General features: G+C 43.4%; 1 protein-coding gene across 2 annotated transcripts; it reads left to right on the top strand.

Annotated features, from left to right (window-relative positions):
- Positions 1-3625: 3625 nt before the first annotated feature.
- Positions 3626-17738, top strand: dnajc5aa (DnaJ (Hsp40) homolog, subfamily C, member 5aa). Of its 2 annotated transcripts, none has more exons than XM_083768378.1 (5): positions 3626-3760; positions 8676-8815; positions 10989-11202; positions 12982-13153; positions 15788-17738. In XM_083768378.1, the coding sequence occupies exons 2-5, from the start codon at positions 8703-8705 to the stop codon at positions 15889-15891; spliced, it is 603 nt and encodes a 200-aa protein (XP_083624504.1). In that variant the 5' UTR covers positions 3626-3760; positions 8676-8702; the 3' UTR covers positions 15892-17738. The 2 variants fall into 2 exon arrangements, with proteins under 2 accessions (XP_083624504.1, XP_083624505.1); XM_083768379.1 differs by having other exon boundaries at positions 3650-3746.
- The last annotated feature ends 1210 nt before the right edge of the window (positions 17739-18948 follow it).

Below are 18948 nucleotides of genomic sequence, written 5' to 3'. Positions count from 1 at the left end.
CGAGGGTTTGTTGGGCTTCCTCCTCACGGAGGACACAGGCTGGGGGCGCTAACCCATACTGCTCACCCGGGTGCCGTCTACATTCCGGCTGTCACCGGTCTCTCCGGTCGTCACCAGATTATACCTGGTTGTCACATAGTCTACTCTATTCCTATGTCACTATAAATAGAAGAACTATAAATACAAAATCACACCCGTGTGAACTGAGTGGTGCAACTCCCCTCTCTCTGCTGTAACTGTCATCATATACCTCATCTACACAGGCAAGGAGCGAGCGTGTCAATGGCAAAATTGCGCCAAAAAGGCTTATCCTGAACCAATCAAATAACCAATAAATAGTAGCGTGTAAATCTCAACCAATAACAGTGTTTTGGGGCAGTGAAACCTCGCTCAAATAGACTCTGTGAGTGAATAGAGCGTCGCAGTCCCGCCCCCTTTCATGACGACGCCCGGCTCAGGAAATAATTCCCAATTTTTTAAAAGTTTTTATTTAAAGACCTTTTTAAGCGTCGTACAAAGCCAACTCGAGTCGTGCCAAATCATGACAATAAACACATAAGTTTGCTCGACTGTAAAGACTCCACTTCCGCTTTATATTTTACTCATGACAGCTCTTCCGTTACTCCAGACTGTATGATGAAAGCATTTGGAAATTGCGAGAGGCAATAGTCTGGTAACGTGAGACTAATAAGATCCTAGCAACAACATATTAGGGTGACTGACCACCCAACCCAGCCCATTAGCTATAGCCTGGCTAATATGCCAGACCGAATCAGCCATTGGCCTGCCGGCGGATTACACAACAGTGTGATTTGAGTCTGGCTTATTAGCCAGGCTACATTAGCTAGACCCTATAGTGAAGGTCCTGGACAGTATAGGTATACAGTATGTTTCAAAGTGTTACAAAGTATAGATACTCCTGGCCTGGTGAAACATTACTCAATTACAAATGAAAGTTGCTCAGTTAATTCTAACTACTGTAGGTGCTATTAAAGTATTCAAAAGCACGTTTATTTTTCATATCACACATGTTTGTGTAGTCTGTGCTATTATTCTTTTTCTTTAAATGTCTTGATGAATTGAATACACATGAATCTTAATGGAAACTAGCCCTGATGGCTTATTCGGGTTATCCTTTTAGCATTATTTTTGTATAAATCTGTGCCATCGTGCCTTTTTGAGGAGCCCCTCCTATGCCCAGCTTTACAGGTCTGTGAAACACAAACATTGAAGATAAAAGTGAAGACGGAAAAGAGAGGCCGCAAATTGTGATTGGCCAGTATGAGATGTTGTATGATGATATACAGTATAGTGATAAGAGCACCCCTCACTTCACACAGGTGTGATTTTTTTAAGAAACTATTAAAGTATTCAATTAATCAAAATAAGTCACATCAGGGGCTGCAATTGGAGGAACGGTGTGCCAGGAAAGGTTAACCACTCCCTCATGAAAACATGAAACTTTTCTAAGGGGGGTGGTAAACTTGGCTAAGAGGCACCCCATGGACTTGTGTCAATGCACCCTAGGGTGCCACAGCACCCACTTTGAGAATGTAATGCATTACTATGTATTACTCATGCGTTGAGCACAATGGAACACAATGGAAACAAACCCCTCTAGCTGGGGCTTTTTGTGTTATCCTTTTAGCATAGCCTTTGACTGTTCCACCTGTAGCCTACTGTTAATACACTTGTTAATGTTCAATCAATCAAACCCTTCTGTTCTAAAGGCCCCTATATAGTAGGCCGTGTTTATTGTAAGAAAAATCACACCCATGTGAAGTGAGGGGCGCTCTTATCATCGTCCATCATCATGATGTAACATGTCGATTTGCTCAGACACATTTTGACGTAAATTCTCCATTAATTGTCAATGGGAATTTAATGTTTGTGTAAGACGAAAATCTACACTAATAGCTGAATATAGGAGGGGGTAGAAAAAAGCACTTTCTCTGGATGCCTTTGTAGGCAGTAGTGGGTACTCAGCTTTTTTTCTTTACATTTTCTGATGAATTGAAAATGGAGGACCCTGATGTAAACAAGTCTTAGTGGTTTTCTGGTTTCATCCTCGTATAACAGTTTCTGTATTGACATTTCGTTTGAAATGTATACCCATTCTACATACTGTGGATAAAACATTCAATCAATCAATGAACTAGGTTCAAACTACCACCAAATTGGAAAAAGCGGCACACAAGCGGTTCATACAGTATGATTGTGGCATGAACCTGAATGTGATGTCACCCTGGTGTGCTACACCAGGGTGTATCAGCAGTTTGAGCAGGGCTTATACTAGGCCAGCGGTCCCCAAACTTTATTAGCCGTGCACCCCCTGTTACCTCTTGACCTATAGCTGACGCACCCCCCAACACCAAGTCTCGTTGTATTTGGCTGAAAATGATAAATGTTGTAATATGATTATGGAAAATAATCACAGAATGTCACTGCACTGAGAGACATGCAGCTGCTGTATACTCCCGCAGCTGCTCTATACGTTTGTTTAGGGATGACAATTAGTGTAAGACGTCATTTGGCCGATACGAATACAGTTCACTTCACATACGTGTGATTTTTAATAGGAAGCTAGATGGTAATTCTGTAAATCTCACACATTAGAGTGAAATCATAATCATGGTATAGTCTTGTCCATTTCTTTGTAGCCTAGTATCCACATACGCTGATATAATAGGTCCTATCTTACTCATAAACGTAGTTTATGGCTTAAAAAAAGAAAGTGGCGTAGATAATTTACGGTCTTCAGTTCTTTGTGCAGGCAGGGCAGGGGAATCGTTACATTGATTGGAATCAATCAGTCACTCTCTGTACAGCCCTATAGCTGTCACCACTGGTTCTCAGGGTCTGGGGACCCCCAGGTCCTTCCAGGGGGTCCCCAGCTTGATTTGATTGAATACTTAACAGTTTGCAAAAAAGGCACAGAAGAGTATAAGTTTAAACTTTAATACAAATACCATACCATGCATGTATATTTGTACGTCCCTAAATGTTTTGATGAAATGAAAATGGTGGGCCCTCGCCCTATTGTAAACAACATGCTTTTATATGCGGTCGTCCAATCACAGTTAACAGTATTGTATTGAGTTGTGCTTGAAATGCACTGTAATTCTGCAAACTGTTAAATACATATTTCAATTTTCAATCAACCAATGCTTCCATTGAAGTCCTGAGTATGCAATTCAATTCAAAATTGAACCAAATGGACCCACATAGCCTACAGAATTATGGTGTTCCGTGTCCCTACTCCCTATAATATTAAATGTCAAACTGAGGAATGCCTACAACTATAAAAGATGAATCATCAGTCATGACTGCATAGTAGTAGCCTAGAAATTAACCTTAAAAAAAAGAAAGCTGAGTGGCTAATTTGCATCTTCCCCCCGGACGGTTCACCCAACCCTCCCCCAAAAATCTGGTGGCGTGCGCGTGCGTGCATGGTCGTGATCAACTGATCATGCGCGCGTCACTAGCCGGCCGGGCCTACAAAGGATGGGTGGGTGGGTGGGTGGTCGTTGGGGGGGCGGGGCCTTGCTTGACTGACTCGCTCTGCAGCTGCTGTCCATGGTTGTGTGCGTGGTGAGAGAGAGAGAGAGAGAGCCTCAGTCACACAGTCAAGTCAGTAAGGATGCAACCATAGAGAGAGAGCACATCGGATCACTCTATCATAAATGATAATAACCCGCTGGAATAATAGACCTTTATAACTACAGCATCGCAATACGGGCGGAGAGGTGAGCTTTCTAGCGTACGTGCGTCTGGATGGCGGTTTTTATTATTTTAAATGTCGACATTTTTGTGCCCTTGAAACGAAATGTAGAAAAGCGACGGTTGTGTGTGTTACTGCATGAAGAGAGAGGAGAGAGGAGAGAGCGAGAGAGAGAGAAGGCCACAGATCTGAGCTATAGTAGCAGGCAGCCAGTCTAATCAACATGGATGCTGCTGCGCTATGGCCGTGCGTGCGTGACTGTGTGTGTGCGTGCGTTTGTGCGCGCGTGCGTTTGTGTGTGGATGCATGATGCTGCACACAGATTATGATGAGCCGAGCATCATCGGCATCGCTCCATCCATAGGCGTTTAATAGTGATGCTTAAAATCCTGGGCTGCTATAGCCTATATTAATACCTACACATATACGTTTAATTTTGCGGAATGTGTTTCTATTTTAAATTAAAAACGGGCGTCAGGAATGGATTCAAGAGAGAGAGACGAATAGCCCCATATACATGCTGTATCGATGAAATGTTTTGAGGAGGCAACAGTACGTGGCATCCTCTTTGAAAGCATAGTTATAGGCTATAGTAGCCTAGTCTATTTCTTGGAAGTGCATTTAGTCATTATGTTCTCCATTGCTGCGTCAGTTCAGTAAATGTTGCTGTCTTGCAGCATGCGTCTGGCTAGTGCGTGCGTGCGTGCGCGCGCGTGAATCCATCATGACAGATGAACCTGACAAGATGTCAGACTGCATTACTATACATTAAATATATATCATGTATAGCCTGGACACTGTTTGTGTATCAGCAGTGCAAATGCATTGTGGGGAAAAAAGGTTGTGAACGATAACCTACATCTGAGCCAAAGAACATGTTATGAATATGTTCAAATGTACAATTTACGTTATTAGGTCTACATTAGCCATTTAGCAGAGCGGGTGTACACTCTTAACCAAGTAGACTTGGATCTAGACTACCATAGATTTATTGAGTCAGACTTGATAAAATACTGCACATCTAAGATAGTCTTTGATCCAAGGCTATTGAGCAATTCATAGTGTCGTGCCTCAGTAAACGGATCACAGCTACAAGCCAAGAACCTAGCATCAGTCTACCCTAAATGATATATGGGCCTGGCTACTATCAAAATAATAATATGTGCATTGAAATGATGGGATACCAAACAACAAACCCATAGCAGTCTAAATAACATCATATCTAAATTTTTATATCGTGGTCAAGACAAAAAACAAGCCTAATAGTAAGTGTGGTTGCACTGACGCGAGTCACGAGGAATCCACTGGGAAGTGCAATTTATATTGTGATGTCATGAGAAGCATGACAACGATGACAGTTAACAGTGTGAAGCATGACCAACATTAGCTTCACTTTTCTGTTGTGCAAAAGTGAACAAAAAGCAGGTTCACTTTGCAGGCAAAACATTCTCGGGCCGAGAACAATGGTGCATTGGTGCCTATAGCAACCGCTCTAATAAAATCACACCCGGTGAGCGGTGTCCTTCTTGCTGATGACGTGTGGTGATGATGTCTGATGATGATGTAATGTATTGACCCACATGACGTCACAGGGGGCGCCGCGGAATCATAAGGAAGGAATAGACACCCAAAGTCACACAAGTCACACAAGTCACACAAATACTGACCACTGAGTGGTCTGTCTGTCTGTGTAGTAACTTCAGCTGTTCCTATTGAACCATTTTGTCATTTCAATTCATATGGGACGGGGTGCATTTTACACCCAGTCTGTCCTGTGTCAGAACAGAACAGAATCTATATTGATCAGTTTGGATCTTTAGAAACATTTAGCAGACTGTGTGTGTTTGTACATATATACCAGTGATTCTCCCCCCCCCCCCCCCCACACACACACACACACACACACCAAAACAATCTCATTTGAACTTTTTTAATACATTTTCAGCCATGGAAAGTTGCTGAGCACACTAGATGCTTGTTCTGAGCGACACCCTATGCAGACAGACAGACAGACAGACAGACAGACAGTTTAATATTAAACTAGAAAAAGTGCCCTTCCGGGCACAGGTCTCCACCAGGTTATCCACAGATCCGTGCAGTTAGAGGTAAAAACACTTTTCGGCCAGTTATAGCGCCACCTTGAGGCTGAGTTGAAATTGTTCATGTGGCATTTCGTCCTCGGCCTAGTGGGAATGTGGGTGCACAATTTCACGGAAATCACGCGATGTGTTCATGATTTGCAGCATTTTGTTTGAAACTGAGCACTCCTGTGAACTTTGGAAGCCAATCTTAACGAATCAGGATGGAGTCTGATAAATCTGAAAGACCCGTTTCGTTGAATGGCTCTAGAGAGACTGTGTACCAATTTGCGTGATGTTTGGACAAAATCTGTAGGTGTACTGTGCAAAAACTTGTTTTGCACAAAGCGGCCTCCTGGTGGCGCTATAACAGGCCGTTCTGGAAAGTTTGGGGCAGAGGTTCATGGTTGGCATCCAGGGAGTGTGTGTGCAAAATATGGCATTGAAAAACTTGTTTTGCACAAAGCGGCCTCCTGGTGGCGCTATAACAGGCCGTTCTGGAAAGTTTGGGGCAGAGGTTCATGGTTGGCATCCAGGGAGTGTGTGTGCAAAATATGGCATCGACCGGGTTAACGGTGGCCGAGATTAGCTGTTCACGGACACACGGACACACGGACGGACACACGGACGGACGGAGTGCAAAACATACTCTCCCCACATGCCTTCGGCCTGGTGGAGACAAAAATGTCCAATACTTTGAAGATAATTTCCTTGTTTCAAAAATAAGCAGTACAAGGTGCTTGTGTATCTGCTATTTCTGAATAGCTGCCAACATATACATGGATAATGTGGTTAAAATTAATTAAAGAAATTGTGGTTAAAATTGTGATACTTAACTGTATTAACACATTTAGCTGGGACCCCCTTGATGACTTAGTCTACTTTCCACAGTCAGTTTGCACTCTTCAGACATTCTCTACACATTCTCCACAGACGTTTTATCACTGCACAAGGACTAACCACAGATCCCCCCTGATATGTCCATATATTGGCCATGTGTGAATCTCGTTTGCGTCCCAGCATAGACATGGTAACGCCCCGCCTCCCTCTGATTGGCCTACCGACACTGCCCGTCTTGACTGTCCTCCGAGGTGGATGCTGGATATATCCGGTCTAGAACCAACAGACTGTCCAACAGCCTTTACCCACAGGCTGTCAGGCTGCTGAATGAACAACCTGCCACCCGCCCCCCCATCGCCGAGCCCCCTCTATAGTATTAAAAGGGTACTGAAAATGGACTTGGTCTTGCACTGAACTTTGCACTATTACATTGCACCAGCACTATTGCACTTGGGTTACTGTACAGTATGGATATTTATTTGATGCCAGTGGTGAAGCTCTAAACTGAATTTCGTTGTTTCATGCAAGCAATGACAAATAAAGATCTATCTATCTAGTAGTCTGATGCGAGGTTGGTGGAAAATACAAGTATACGGTATCGGTATGTGATACAAGATAACTGTCTGTAGCCCAGGCCGTAGCGTAACGGTCTGGGCACCGGACTGGTGATCCAGTCGCAGTGTGCCGCGGGTTCGACTCCCGGACCCGACACGGCCTTTACTGCATGTCATCCCCCCATCTCTCTCCCGTTTCCTGTCAGCCTACTGTCTGTCCCTTCAAAAATCAATAAAAGGCGTAAGCCGCAAAAAAATATCTTAAAAAAAAAAAAAAAGATAACTGTCTGTATAACTTCAACTTGTACGTTTTATTTTTGTAGAAGAGTCAAACTGTTTATGCTGTTTGCTTTGATGGAATAATTGATTGAACATGTACGCCATAATATGATTTCATTTGGGTGTGTTCTAAATAAAGTGTTGATTGTGTAATTTATGTGTGTTATTTTCCCACCACGGAGTAACTAAACCTCGCATCTCGAGGTCAAGATGGGCACTGATCGGTAGGCCAATCAGAGGCAGGCGGGGCGTTACCATGCCTATGCTCGGACGCAAACGAGATTCACGCATTGGCCATACACTGATAACATCAGGGACAGACAGACATAAGGTTACAACGGGTTGTATAACAGGCTGGGGCATGAAATGCATGCCCTATTTGCATCGTTCCCAACTTGCATCGTTCCAGACAAGATGTGCACATGCATGCACTACAGTGGGGGGACACGCGACAGGCCAACAGCACACACACCAAGGCCCGCCCTCCGCTCGATCATGATTGGCGCAAGGCCCCTCTCTATCCTGATTGGATGAAGGCTGGGCCACCTAGCAAAAAACGAATCCTAAGGTTTTTTGACCCCAGGGGTTAACTGGGGACAGGGAGGAACTCCTTATATGGTTAGCACACTCTATAGTAGGGAGGACTATCACAACAAAACAAAAAAATAAGTGATATTTTTATAACAGAGTTATGTTCAAGCTTGTTTGAAAGGTTTCCAATGGTTCCAAATCTAACGCTTCCTGTTGTAAGTCTAACTGTCTCTTTTCCTGATGTGTTAAATGTGTAGAAATAACTTGAGAAATATCGCCTACTGCCTAGCAACATTCTTGAATAGGCATTGCCTATTCAATTGCCTTCAATATACATCAAGGCATTTAATAGCAACTTTTTGTCACGCCAACCCTCCTCTTATGGGCGTCCCTGGCAAATAATATCTCCAGAGTAGGCTGGTGCTGCCTAGTAATGGAAACACTAAGCCCCTGTCCTGGGGATTTTTGTGTTATCCTTTTATCATAACCTTTGAAGTTTGACTGTACTACTTGTAATGTTAATAAAGTATTCAATCAATCAGTCATGATATTGATTGGAAGTCATGATGTAAATTGGTATTTGCGCTAGTATTCATGTGTGTGTGTGTGTGTGTGTGTGTGTGTGTGTGTGTGTGTGTGTGTGTGTGTGTGTGTGCGTGCGTGCGCGTACAGATCTGGGAGGTGAGGTGAGGCATCATCATGACGGCTGAACAACAGAGGCAGCGCTCTCTGTCCACCGCTGGAGAATCTCTGTACCTCGTTCTGGGAGTGGAGAAGGTGGCTACTGCTGATGACATCAAGAAGTCTTACAGGTAATCACATGACTCTATAGAAGGTGGCCACTCCTGATGTCATGAAGAAGTCTTATAGGTAAAGACATGACTCTAGAGAAGTTGGCCACTCCTGATGACATCAAGAAGTCTTATAGGTAAAGACAGTCGGCACCCATTAGTGGGTCGCGGACATATTTCTACGGGTCACTCACAAGTAAATACCCCCTTTTTTCTGGTAGATCCACGAGTGACCTGTGTTTGTAGATCTGCTACTTTCATTAGTTTGGGTCTCGGAGAGACTAAATATCTCTTTTGGGTCTCGAGCTGAAAACTTTGGGAACCACTGAGTTGTTAGGGTGATCGGTCCCACGGTGTGACTGTCCCGCGCAAAAGGACATCTGATCGGGGCAGATGTTAGTCCAATGTGCATTTGTCTGACATCCCATAAGTCAGACACCTGCGTGGCTGGTTAAGACGCATGCTTGGCTTCCCTATGAGGTTAGGTTAGGCTTTGGGGTAGGCCGGGTGTCGAACTAATGCCTGTCGGACTGAGTGCGTTGGACAAAACACATCCCCATCTGAAGTATGCCTCCCCTTTTGCAGGCGTCCCAAAAATTGAGACACCGCCCACCCCGCACCGTGACTGGCGAACTCCGGTGTTCAAATACACGTTTTCAAATCTACGTTTCATCAAATCAAAGGGCTGTGTGGAGACAGCGCTCTAATTATACCCTCTTGTCTTTAAGATAGAGATAAAACGGCATCAGACACAGGTGTTGAGAGGCACTGATTGCTGCAGAAGCTCTTAACGTGAGGTCACAGACAGCAGACTGGACTGGACTGGACCGTGTTCTGTTGGGTCAACGAGACACAGCATGATGCTGGAGCAGCACGTGAATAAACCACAGGGCATCCTTTAAGTCGGTCACAAACACTGTCACGTTTATTTTGTCGAGAGACGATGATCAGAGAAATTGCTGCAGCATGGTTGCATCTAATCAAAAGTGAAATAGGAGAATTACAGGGGCTAGCCTATAGCCTGAAATAGAATTACAGGGGCTGTACACCTCTGTAGCCTATAGCCTACTGAAAGAGAACGCTGTCCATTTCACCATTCAGGCCTAAGGCCGATTCTAAAAACGCCTCTAAATCCTGACCTAAGGTTTCTGAAAAATATCAAATATTGATATAGCAGAATAAAAAAAAATACATTTTTGAATACTGTACATACTGTACAGAACCCAAATATGGGTTCCCGGCCTGAGGGGGTAAGATACAAATAGGGGTTCCCGCCCAGAATGGGTTAAACATGATCATCAGGTGTATTTAGGTGTATATGAGGTATAATTTTTTCAAAAAAGTGTACAGTATATTATTTTCCGCCCATAAGAGAAGGGGCGGCGTGACAAAAAGTTGCTATTAAATGCCTTGATGTCCTATTCAACCATAGGCCTAATACAGTATAGTAGCATCCATTTGTTGGTTCTTGACAATTTACAATGTATAGACATTTAGCAGACGCTCAAGTCCAGAGCACTAAAGGCCTAAGGTGGAGTCTGAAGAGTTGAGACTTCAGATTACGGTGTAAAATTGGGAGTGAGTCTGCTGCATATCTGACTGCAATGGGGAGTTTGTTCCACACAGCTTGGGTTAGCCGAGTGACATGGCTGTCATGTAAACAAATACAGCACAACATCAAGCAGCGGCGCAGCGCAGATTGATATGAGCAGGTGCTCTGCATGAGCCTTTGATTATTTAGACCGGCAGTCTGTTTTTGAGTCCAGAAATAACACACCGCTGAATTCAGTGATTGACCAATCAGAATCAAGCATTCAACCAAAGCTGTGTAATAATTAGCTTTTATTCCATGAGCATATGGAGTCATAGTTGTGTACAGAATGACAACAGAGTGGTCTTGTAAGGACCTCCACGCCGTCTCTTCTCGTGTCCTTCAGGAAACTAGTGTTGAAGTTCCACCACGACTAGAACCCTGTCTCTTCTCGTGTCCCCAAGGTTAATTAAATAAGGTTAGGAAGCGAAGACCGCACGGTGGACTCAATTGCGCATGTTTCTTTCCTTCCAGGGAGCAACATGTAGTCCACCATACGGTCTTCGCTTCCTAACCTTATTTAATTAACCTTGGTGTCCCTCAGGATACTAGCGTTGAAGTTCCACCCTGACTAGAACCCTGTCTCTTCTCGTGTCCCTGCAGGAAACTAGCGTTGAAGTTCCACCCCGACAAGAACCCCGACAACCCGGAGGCTGTGGACAAGTTCAAGGAGATCAACAATGCCCACGCCATCCTCAACGACCCCACCAAGCGAAACATCTACGACAAGTACGGCTCGCTGGGTCTGTATGTGGCCGAGCAGTTCGGAGAGGAGAACGTCAACACATACTTTGTGCTGTCCAGCTGGTGGGCCAAGGTGAGACTCCTTAATGGTTCCTACTGTATATTTAAAAAACCTTCATTATAAATTTTAATATACAGTATAATTATACTGTATGTATTTGTTTTTATAAAAATGTATATCTCTACTGTGGGGAAGAAACCACCTAACTCCAAAATATTTCAGGAAATGAAAAATATTATATTTTGAAAACAAAGCAATACTGCCTCATCAAAGTTGGTGTTGTGACTTTATATATTGTTAATTAGAGGTAGAGGTGAGAGGTGGTGGAGTTAGCTGGTTTAGCAGACAGTTTGAGGGTCCAATGGAGTTTAAACTCTTTCAACGTCCCCTGGTGGTCACCAGTTGTGACTTTCGTTGCCAATTTGGCAATTAGCCCATTATAAAATAATAATAATAATAATAATTATAGTATGCATGTAATGTGCATGTCATCACCTATACACCAGATTAGAGGAATTTTCAAAATATGGATTAAAAAATAAAGAAAAAAAACTCGTCTTATCGTCCATGGCAATCAGTGCATAATTGGATTCAACTCGTCTTAACGTCTCTGGCACTTAAACTGAGGTTTTGTCCAAGACGTTTTTTTACTACTTTCCATTGGTTCAATTATTTTCGAAACAACACACAGATGTAAAGAGTGTTCAAAAAGAGTGTTTATGCAAAATAAATTAATCAAAAACCTCAAAAAAATTGCATTAGGAGGTTTCCTCCTGACAGCAACGTTATGCAATATTGCATAACCTATTATTGTAGTGAGGTCCAGCGAGTTATGAGAACCACTGGTATTGTAATTGTATAGCAGACGTTAAGTTGTGGATGCAGAATCTGTAGTTATAGATGCTCAAATATAATATACACAGATGAGGCAAGACAAGAATTCAGACTTGGAAAGTATGAGTAAACCCAGCCTGGCTCCTTGAACAACAGGGATTCATAGTTTTTTCTTTTAACCTGCCCACAGCTACAAGTACAACCAGGAAACAGACATGTTGCATGTCACATGAGGGTCTGTTCGTTGATTGATTAGGTCATATAAAGAGCTGAAGAAACAGTCTTAGAACAGTGCTATAGGCATAACTGAGCAAAAACAAAAGAAGTAAAATAGATTACATAGTAACATAATACACAAGGATGAGCAGTAGCAAAGTCCAAAGGTTTACTTCCTTTGAGGCAAACTTCATAGACCACAGTTCATGGAGAAGAGTTAACTTACTAATATACTTCAAAGATACTTTTATAAGGGATATTATAATTCTTTTACTTCTCAGCTCTGAAAGTAAGACCTCCAATGATGTAAATTTCATGAAAGCAAAAAGGTTAAAGCCTCAATCTGCGATTTCCTCAACTGTTGGGCTGAATGAGCAACAGCAAGAACATATAGGTTTAGACTAACCTAACAAAAATATGCTTTTTGCTATTAATACAGTCTGTGTGATTAGTCTAGGGGTGGGTGATATATGGAAACATACAGATATTAAAAAACTACACACAACATCTTTCATGCATTTTTTATGGATCATTTTCAAGTTACTTAACAGTACAACCAACTACAAGGTAAAGTAAAAGAAAAAGGAGTAACAGATCATTCAGACCACAATACTTATTTTTGGTGAATTAACCGTTGTTCTACAGCAAATCATAGAATGTGCATTCACTGTATCACAAATTCACGATATAGACATTGCATCGTCTCTGCGATATTTATCACCATATTTACACTGTTCAACCTCTTTCTATTGTGGGGTTTCTCTGTCATCTTAACGCACCTCTCCTGTTTTGCACACTCAGGCTCTGTTTGTGTTCTGCGGCCTGGCGACCGGCTGCTACTTCTGCTGCTGCCTGTGCTGCTGCTGTAACTGCTGCTGTGGGAAGTGTAAACCTCGGCCCCCCGAGGGCCACGAGCAGACGTTCTACGTGTCCCCCGAGGACCTGGAGGCCCAGATGCAGTCTGATGAGAGAGGTGAGGACTTTAAGGTTATTATTATAGTTAAGGTTATTATTATAGTTCACTAGTAAGAGACCACACCTTCGCTCAAGATTAACAGTTTATTGAAACAGAATGAGGTGAATGCGGAGTGGAGTGAGGAACCCAAGGTAGGGCGAGACTCAGGGTGGGGGCGTAGTCTCTGGAGCTGACGGTCATCTTTGCTCTACTCGGAATGAGCGGTTGGTCGTCTCTGCTCCGTCACTACCCCCCCTGGATTCCTAGAGAATCGAGGCGGAAGGAGGAGGTTGGGGTGGAGGAGGATGGCGATTTTGAAGAATAGTGTAAATAGCCGATCTGCAAGTGCAGTACTCACAACCCATGTTTGGTCTGTCGTGGAGCAGAACAAACAACTTGGTGTATTTATACTGTGGTGATTGCACCAGGGTTTGGCCGGGTGATAATGAAAGGCAGGTGAGTTTGATAAGGAGGGAGGAGTTGTTGATAATGAGGGAGGAGTGGTTAAGGTCAAGCGGAAGGGGGTCTCTTCTCCCGAAACTGCGTTGTATAAATACAACATCCCTTAAACCAGTAGGCCGTGCACGCATCCGCCTCGTTGACGGCAGACTGCTGGGCGAGCACTGGCGCGTTGGCATGGGGGGGGGGGGGGGGAATGGGGGTACTGTCCACATAAGGATCACATATGTCTTGAGTGTACAGGGTTTGATGAGGTCAGATCAACATATGGAATGTCAGAACAGGTCAGCTCCATACAGTATACGGAGATATAAGGGTGGTAGCGGGGACATTCTCTTGAGTGTACAGGGTTTGATGAGGGCCCAGGTAGGGCCGGGCCTTAATTTTCGGGCCTGTTGAGAACTCTAGTTTTGACCGGCTGCCGGGCGTGCCTGCATTAATAACTTTGGGGCAGGCCCGTCTAGAGTTTGAATGGACAGGTACCAGTCAGAAGGGAGACATCAAAAAGGAAGGATGAACATATGGAATGTAAATGGTAAATGGTGCATTTATATAGCATACATAGATTGTGCATTACATTCACCCATTCACACACACATTCATACACCGATGGTGGCGGAAACCATGCAATGCACAAACCAGCACATCAGGAGCAATTAGGGGTTCAGTGTCTTGCTCAAGGACACTTCGACACTAACTCTGGGGGAACCCAGGTTCAAACTGGCAACCTTGCGGTTGCGTTTTTTTTTTTGCGGTTGGCATCCAGCCACTGAGCCACTGCCGCCCTGGTGGCTCAGGGGCGGAACAGGCTCTGACATATATCCATATATGGAGATGTAAGGGTTTGAGGTCAGATGTAGAGTTTCTGGCCAATATTGATGACATCAGGGATCTCCATGTATGGGCTTAACTGCGACAGCAGGATTAGGATTGCATTTACTATGACATCAGGGATATCCATTCCTGATGATATCACGTGATGTCACGATGACCTGGGCACCATATATGTGGGCTGATGTCACGTGATGTCACGATGACCTGGGCTCAATATATGGGGGCTTGCCTGGGGTGACCAACCAACCAACCAACACGATTCTATAGTAAATGCGACCTGCGGGTGCACCTAAAGACCTGGAGGCCCAGATGCAACTGGTCAGTTTAACTAGAATTAGTTTGATTGATTGATTGAATACTTTATTAACGGTTTTCAGAAGGGGAAAAAAAGCACAGGAAGGTACAGTTCAATTTGTATTGAACTGTACTTTCCTTTTGTCTGTGAAGACGTTTTAAAACCCAAGAAAGCCTATTGGCCTGTTTCCATTGCGGTCCTTCATATTCAATTAATCAGAAGTTGACCACTACAAGAGAGGTGAGGACCAAGCACTGGTCAGTTTAGATCTGCACTGGTGGGATATCGTGAGGAATGAGTTGGCCAAAAAGTGGCAACACTAAATCAATTTACTTAACCTTATGTTATTATGGATCCCCATACTTTCATAAGCATGACTAATTTAATTTATTTAACTAAATTAAATCTTTATTCTAGAGAATCCAGATGTTCATAGAGTACATACAACTATGATTTTAACGACAATATAACATTGTGATTTATGTCACAAATGTCATGGCATTTATTCTTTAACACTTTGATCCAAGCCAGAACACAGCCCATTGATCCATCATGGAAATAACTTAAACATGCTCTGAAAATACATGCGCTGCGCACCCATCTGACCATTTGAAGTTTGAAGTCCATCGCTAGGCTGGCTTGTGGTAGACATTTTTGTCTACATTATTATTATTTTTCCATAGACATACAAATTAGTACCAGAAACACATAAAGAGCCCTGAATGACCATAACAGGTCTGTAACTCAGAGAGCGTACAAATGGAACCAGATGGACCCTTACTGGTCCATGTGGTTGCATTTGTACACTTTCAGAGTTAAGGCCTTGATCCTTGAACCACTAGTACTAGTTGGACTCCTAATATGCATATATAGTGTCGTGGTAATTTAGTGCACACATATTCTGTCAAAAACCTGGAAACATGACATTCAGCAATGTCAAGGGTCTTATGATCAAAAATAAGAACATTATAATGGTGTGTAAAAGAAAATCTTTGCCACGGACACATTTTGTCCATGTAATCAGATGTATTCATGACCCCTGCGTCATTCTTTTCTCCCAACAGAGGCCGGCGGCGAGCCCGTCGTGCTGCAACCTTCCGCGACAGAGACCACCCAGCTAACAGGGGACGGCCACCAGTCCTACCACACCGACACCGGCTTCAACTAACCTGCACCCTCCTGCCTGCCGGGGACCCCCCCCCCCCGGGGACAACCCCCCGGCCCCCGCCTGCTTCCCTGCTCCAAACCTGAAGACCACCCAGAGGGGCGACCCGTTCCCACTGCTGAGCGAGACGCCGTGCAACCTTTTAGCAGAGAGAGAGAGGGAGTGCGCTGGTCCCTGACAGGAACTCTTTAACGATTGATTCCCTTCCATGTGTTCCTCTTTGGCAGTGGTTCTCAAACCTTTTCAATTCCATGGACCCCCCCCATCCCCCCAGTAACTGTCTCTGAGAGTGTGCGAATGACCCTTAACGGGTGCTTTTCGGTTACATTTGTGCACTCCCAGTGTTGCGGACCCGTAAAAGGGTCCATTTTTAGAACACACGTCCTCGTTTAGAACTCGTGGGGGGTCCCTGGGACCCCACCTTTTTGAGAACCACTGCTCTTTATCGCTATACTTCTAGGCCTTTCTCCTCCTCTGCTGTCTGTCTGTCTGTGTCCCTCCCATGGTTTGCATCATGGTGTAGCATGCACTGTTTTAAGAGAAATCGTCCTCTCACATTGTTTTCCCTTTGGTTTTTTGGAATCGTTCGTTCATTGACGTCGACGCCGAAGTGTGTGCAATATGTTCATAGAAGTGTCGTCCGCTATGGGGGAAAAAGTTTACTCAATGTTTTGAAGAGAGGTGTGTGTGTGTGGCTCAGGGAGTTGCTGAGATTGCGTTTTATTATGTCGTCCCGGGTTTGGTTTTTGGGGCGTGTTTAAATCGACAGCATTGTCGTATAGGAGGAAAGTTTTTCGTTCAGATTTTTATTTTATTTTTATTCTTTTGCCATCTGCAACGCTGCAAGTCATATAGTTCCAAAATGCCAATTCCTTTTTTTTTTACCTGTCTGTCTCATTGTGTGAGCTGTTGTGTTTGTGGTTGTTTGGACCGTCGCTGCTCCCTCCAGTTTGGTTGTTAAAAGGGCAAAGGGACTTTAGGAATATATACGGTTTATTTAAACTTGACACGGTCGACGTAACTACTGCCTAATGTTGCGTTCATACGGTCAGATACGAAGATACCATTCATTTTCAATGGAAGCCAGCGACGTGAAGATACAACGATACACCCGGCGTTTGTAGCTGCTGCAAAAGCTATACAAGAGCTACAAAGCTACAACAAAGGTTGAGCTATTTTCAACTTCCGCCACAAAGACACAGTACGAAGCTACAAATATGCTGTGTAGCTTTGTATCTTTGAATCTTTTGCATCTGCCGGTGTGAACGCAGCATCATTTATGTAACATCCTACGGCGGTGCCGTGCGTCGAACACAGCTAATGTTCGGTGCGTCGTAAGATGCGGTATAAATCAGGAGTAGTTTTGGGGTTCGGTCAGGCGGGGTCTTTGGTGTCTGAGCTTTATTTCCGTCGGTACCTGTAGGGGGTGGTTCGACGAGCATTGACGTGAACGTTTTGTTGTTGTTTGTTGTTGTGGTGGTGGTGGTGGGTTTACACTGGTTTTACGTTCATCTCGTTAAGGGGATGTGGTTTCATCCCAGGTTGACTGATTGGTGTTCAGATGTGTTCCTATACGTGAACTACCATAACACGGTACCGCAACGCTGTGGTTCTAAACCTGTTATTGCGTTGAGAGGCGTTGTGAGCTTGTGAATCGGTTGTTTTCACGATATTTATCCGTGGAACCGAGTCAAAGTAAATGTATTGCCTCAACTCTTACAATCCCAAGTGCTTGTCAGGGTGGGGTACCCAATTCAAATATGATTATTTTGGGGGGTCCCCAGTTCAAATATGATTATCTTGAGGGGGGTCCCCAGTTCAAATATGATTATTTTGGGGTGGGGTCCCCAGTTCAAATATGATTATTTTGGGGTGGGGTCCCCATTTCAAATATGATTATTTTGGGGGGGTAACCAGTTCAAATATGATTTTTTTTGCCGGTCGCAGTCTGAAAAGGTTGATAACCACTGTTGTACGGTACTGTCACTATGTAGGGGTTCAGCTGAACAGTTTTTTAAATCATATCAGCGGTGTGCAATTCATTCTCATGAAATTACAGATCATTATGTTCAAAACTATGATTACAGTGGGAAATTCAATTGCTTATCTGTGGAAGCGCTTTGCTGCCATGCCAGGAATAAAAATAAATCCTATCGTGTTATGTAGGCTATGATGTAAATGTTTTATTGTCATAAGATGTTTTTTTTCGTGTAACAAGACATAACTTTATTTGTTCTCATGATAACATGTTTAACTTATCAGGCTTTAACAAGAGAAATGTCGCGTTATTATAAGGTGAAACATTTCACGTTATACGTTTATTTTGTCCCCCGGCATGGCAGGAATACACTTCCGTGCGTGTGATGTACTGTATCAAACGTATGCTTAAAATAGTGTTCTTCCTTAAGAGAGAGCATTTTGGGTAAACCAATGTTTTAATATCAAAGTGTGAAATCAATGCAGAAATAATAACACAACGAAGGACATTCACTGGATGTCTTGGCATTGCACTCCGTTGTACCGTTGTTGTTATTAATGTAGAAACATTAATCTCGTGTTTTCTCGTCGCATAAAGAAGCGTGGAGCATGACCCAGTAATCCTAGACGGTTCTTCTAATCCCATCTCTGTGTAGATTGATGGAACAATCAATCTCTGTCACTCTCTACTCTTGAGTCTTTAATACAAGTCTGTGTGAAGCCAGCGGGAGGTCATTTCTCTTTTGATGTGAAGGCTGCCTACACGAAAATCTGTAAAAAAAAAAACACAAATAATTCCTAGCATTGGGAGAATATGTTTTTTTTTTTTTTTTTTCATGTCTTCAGGGCAAGCCCGGTGTTGACTGTTTTTTTGGTCCAATGCTGTAGTTGTTTATCATTGTCGAATATTATAAATCATTTTTTAGAGATGCATAAGAAGCTCACAGAAGCCAAATCGTCTGTGGGGTCGTCGGCATTACAGGCAGCTTCTTTGAACAGTAACGACGACAGTTAGACGTACACTATATAGATTCTTTTCATACCACTGAATATGCATAATAATAATATATTGCCACAGAGTTG

This window comes from Protomyctophum parallelum (genome assembly GCF_964188405.1).
Source record: "Protomyctophum parallelum genome assembly, chromosome: 7".
Taxonomy (NCBI): Eukaryota; Metazoa; Chordata; class Actinopteri; order Myctophiformes; family Myctophidae; genus Protomyctophum; species Protomyctophum parallelum.
The sequence above is the reverse complement of the archived record's forward strand: the minus strand, read 5'-3'. Positions and strand labels throughout refer to the sequence as shown.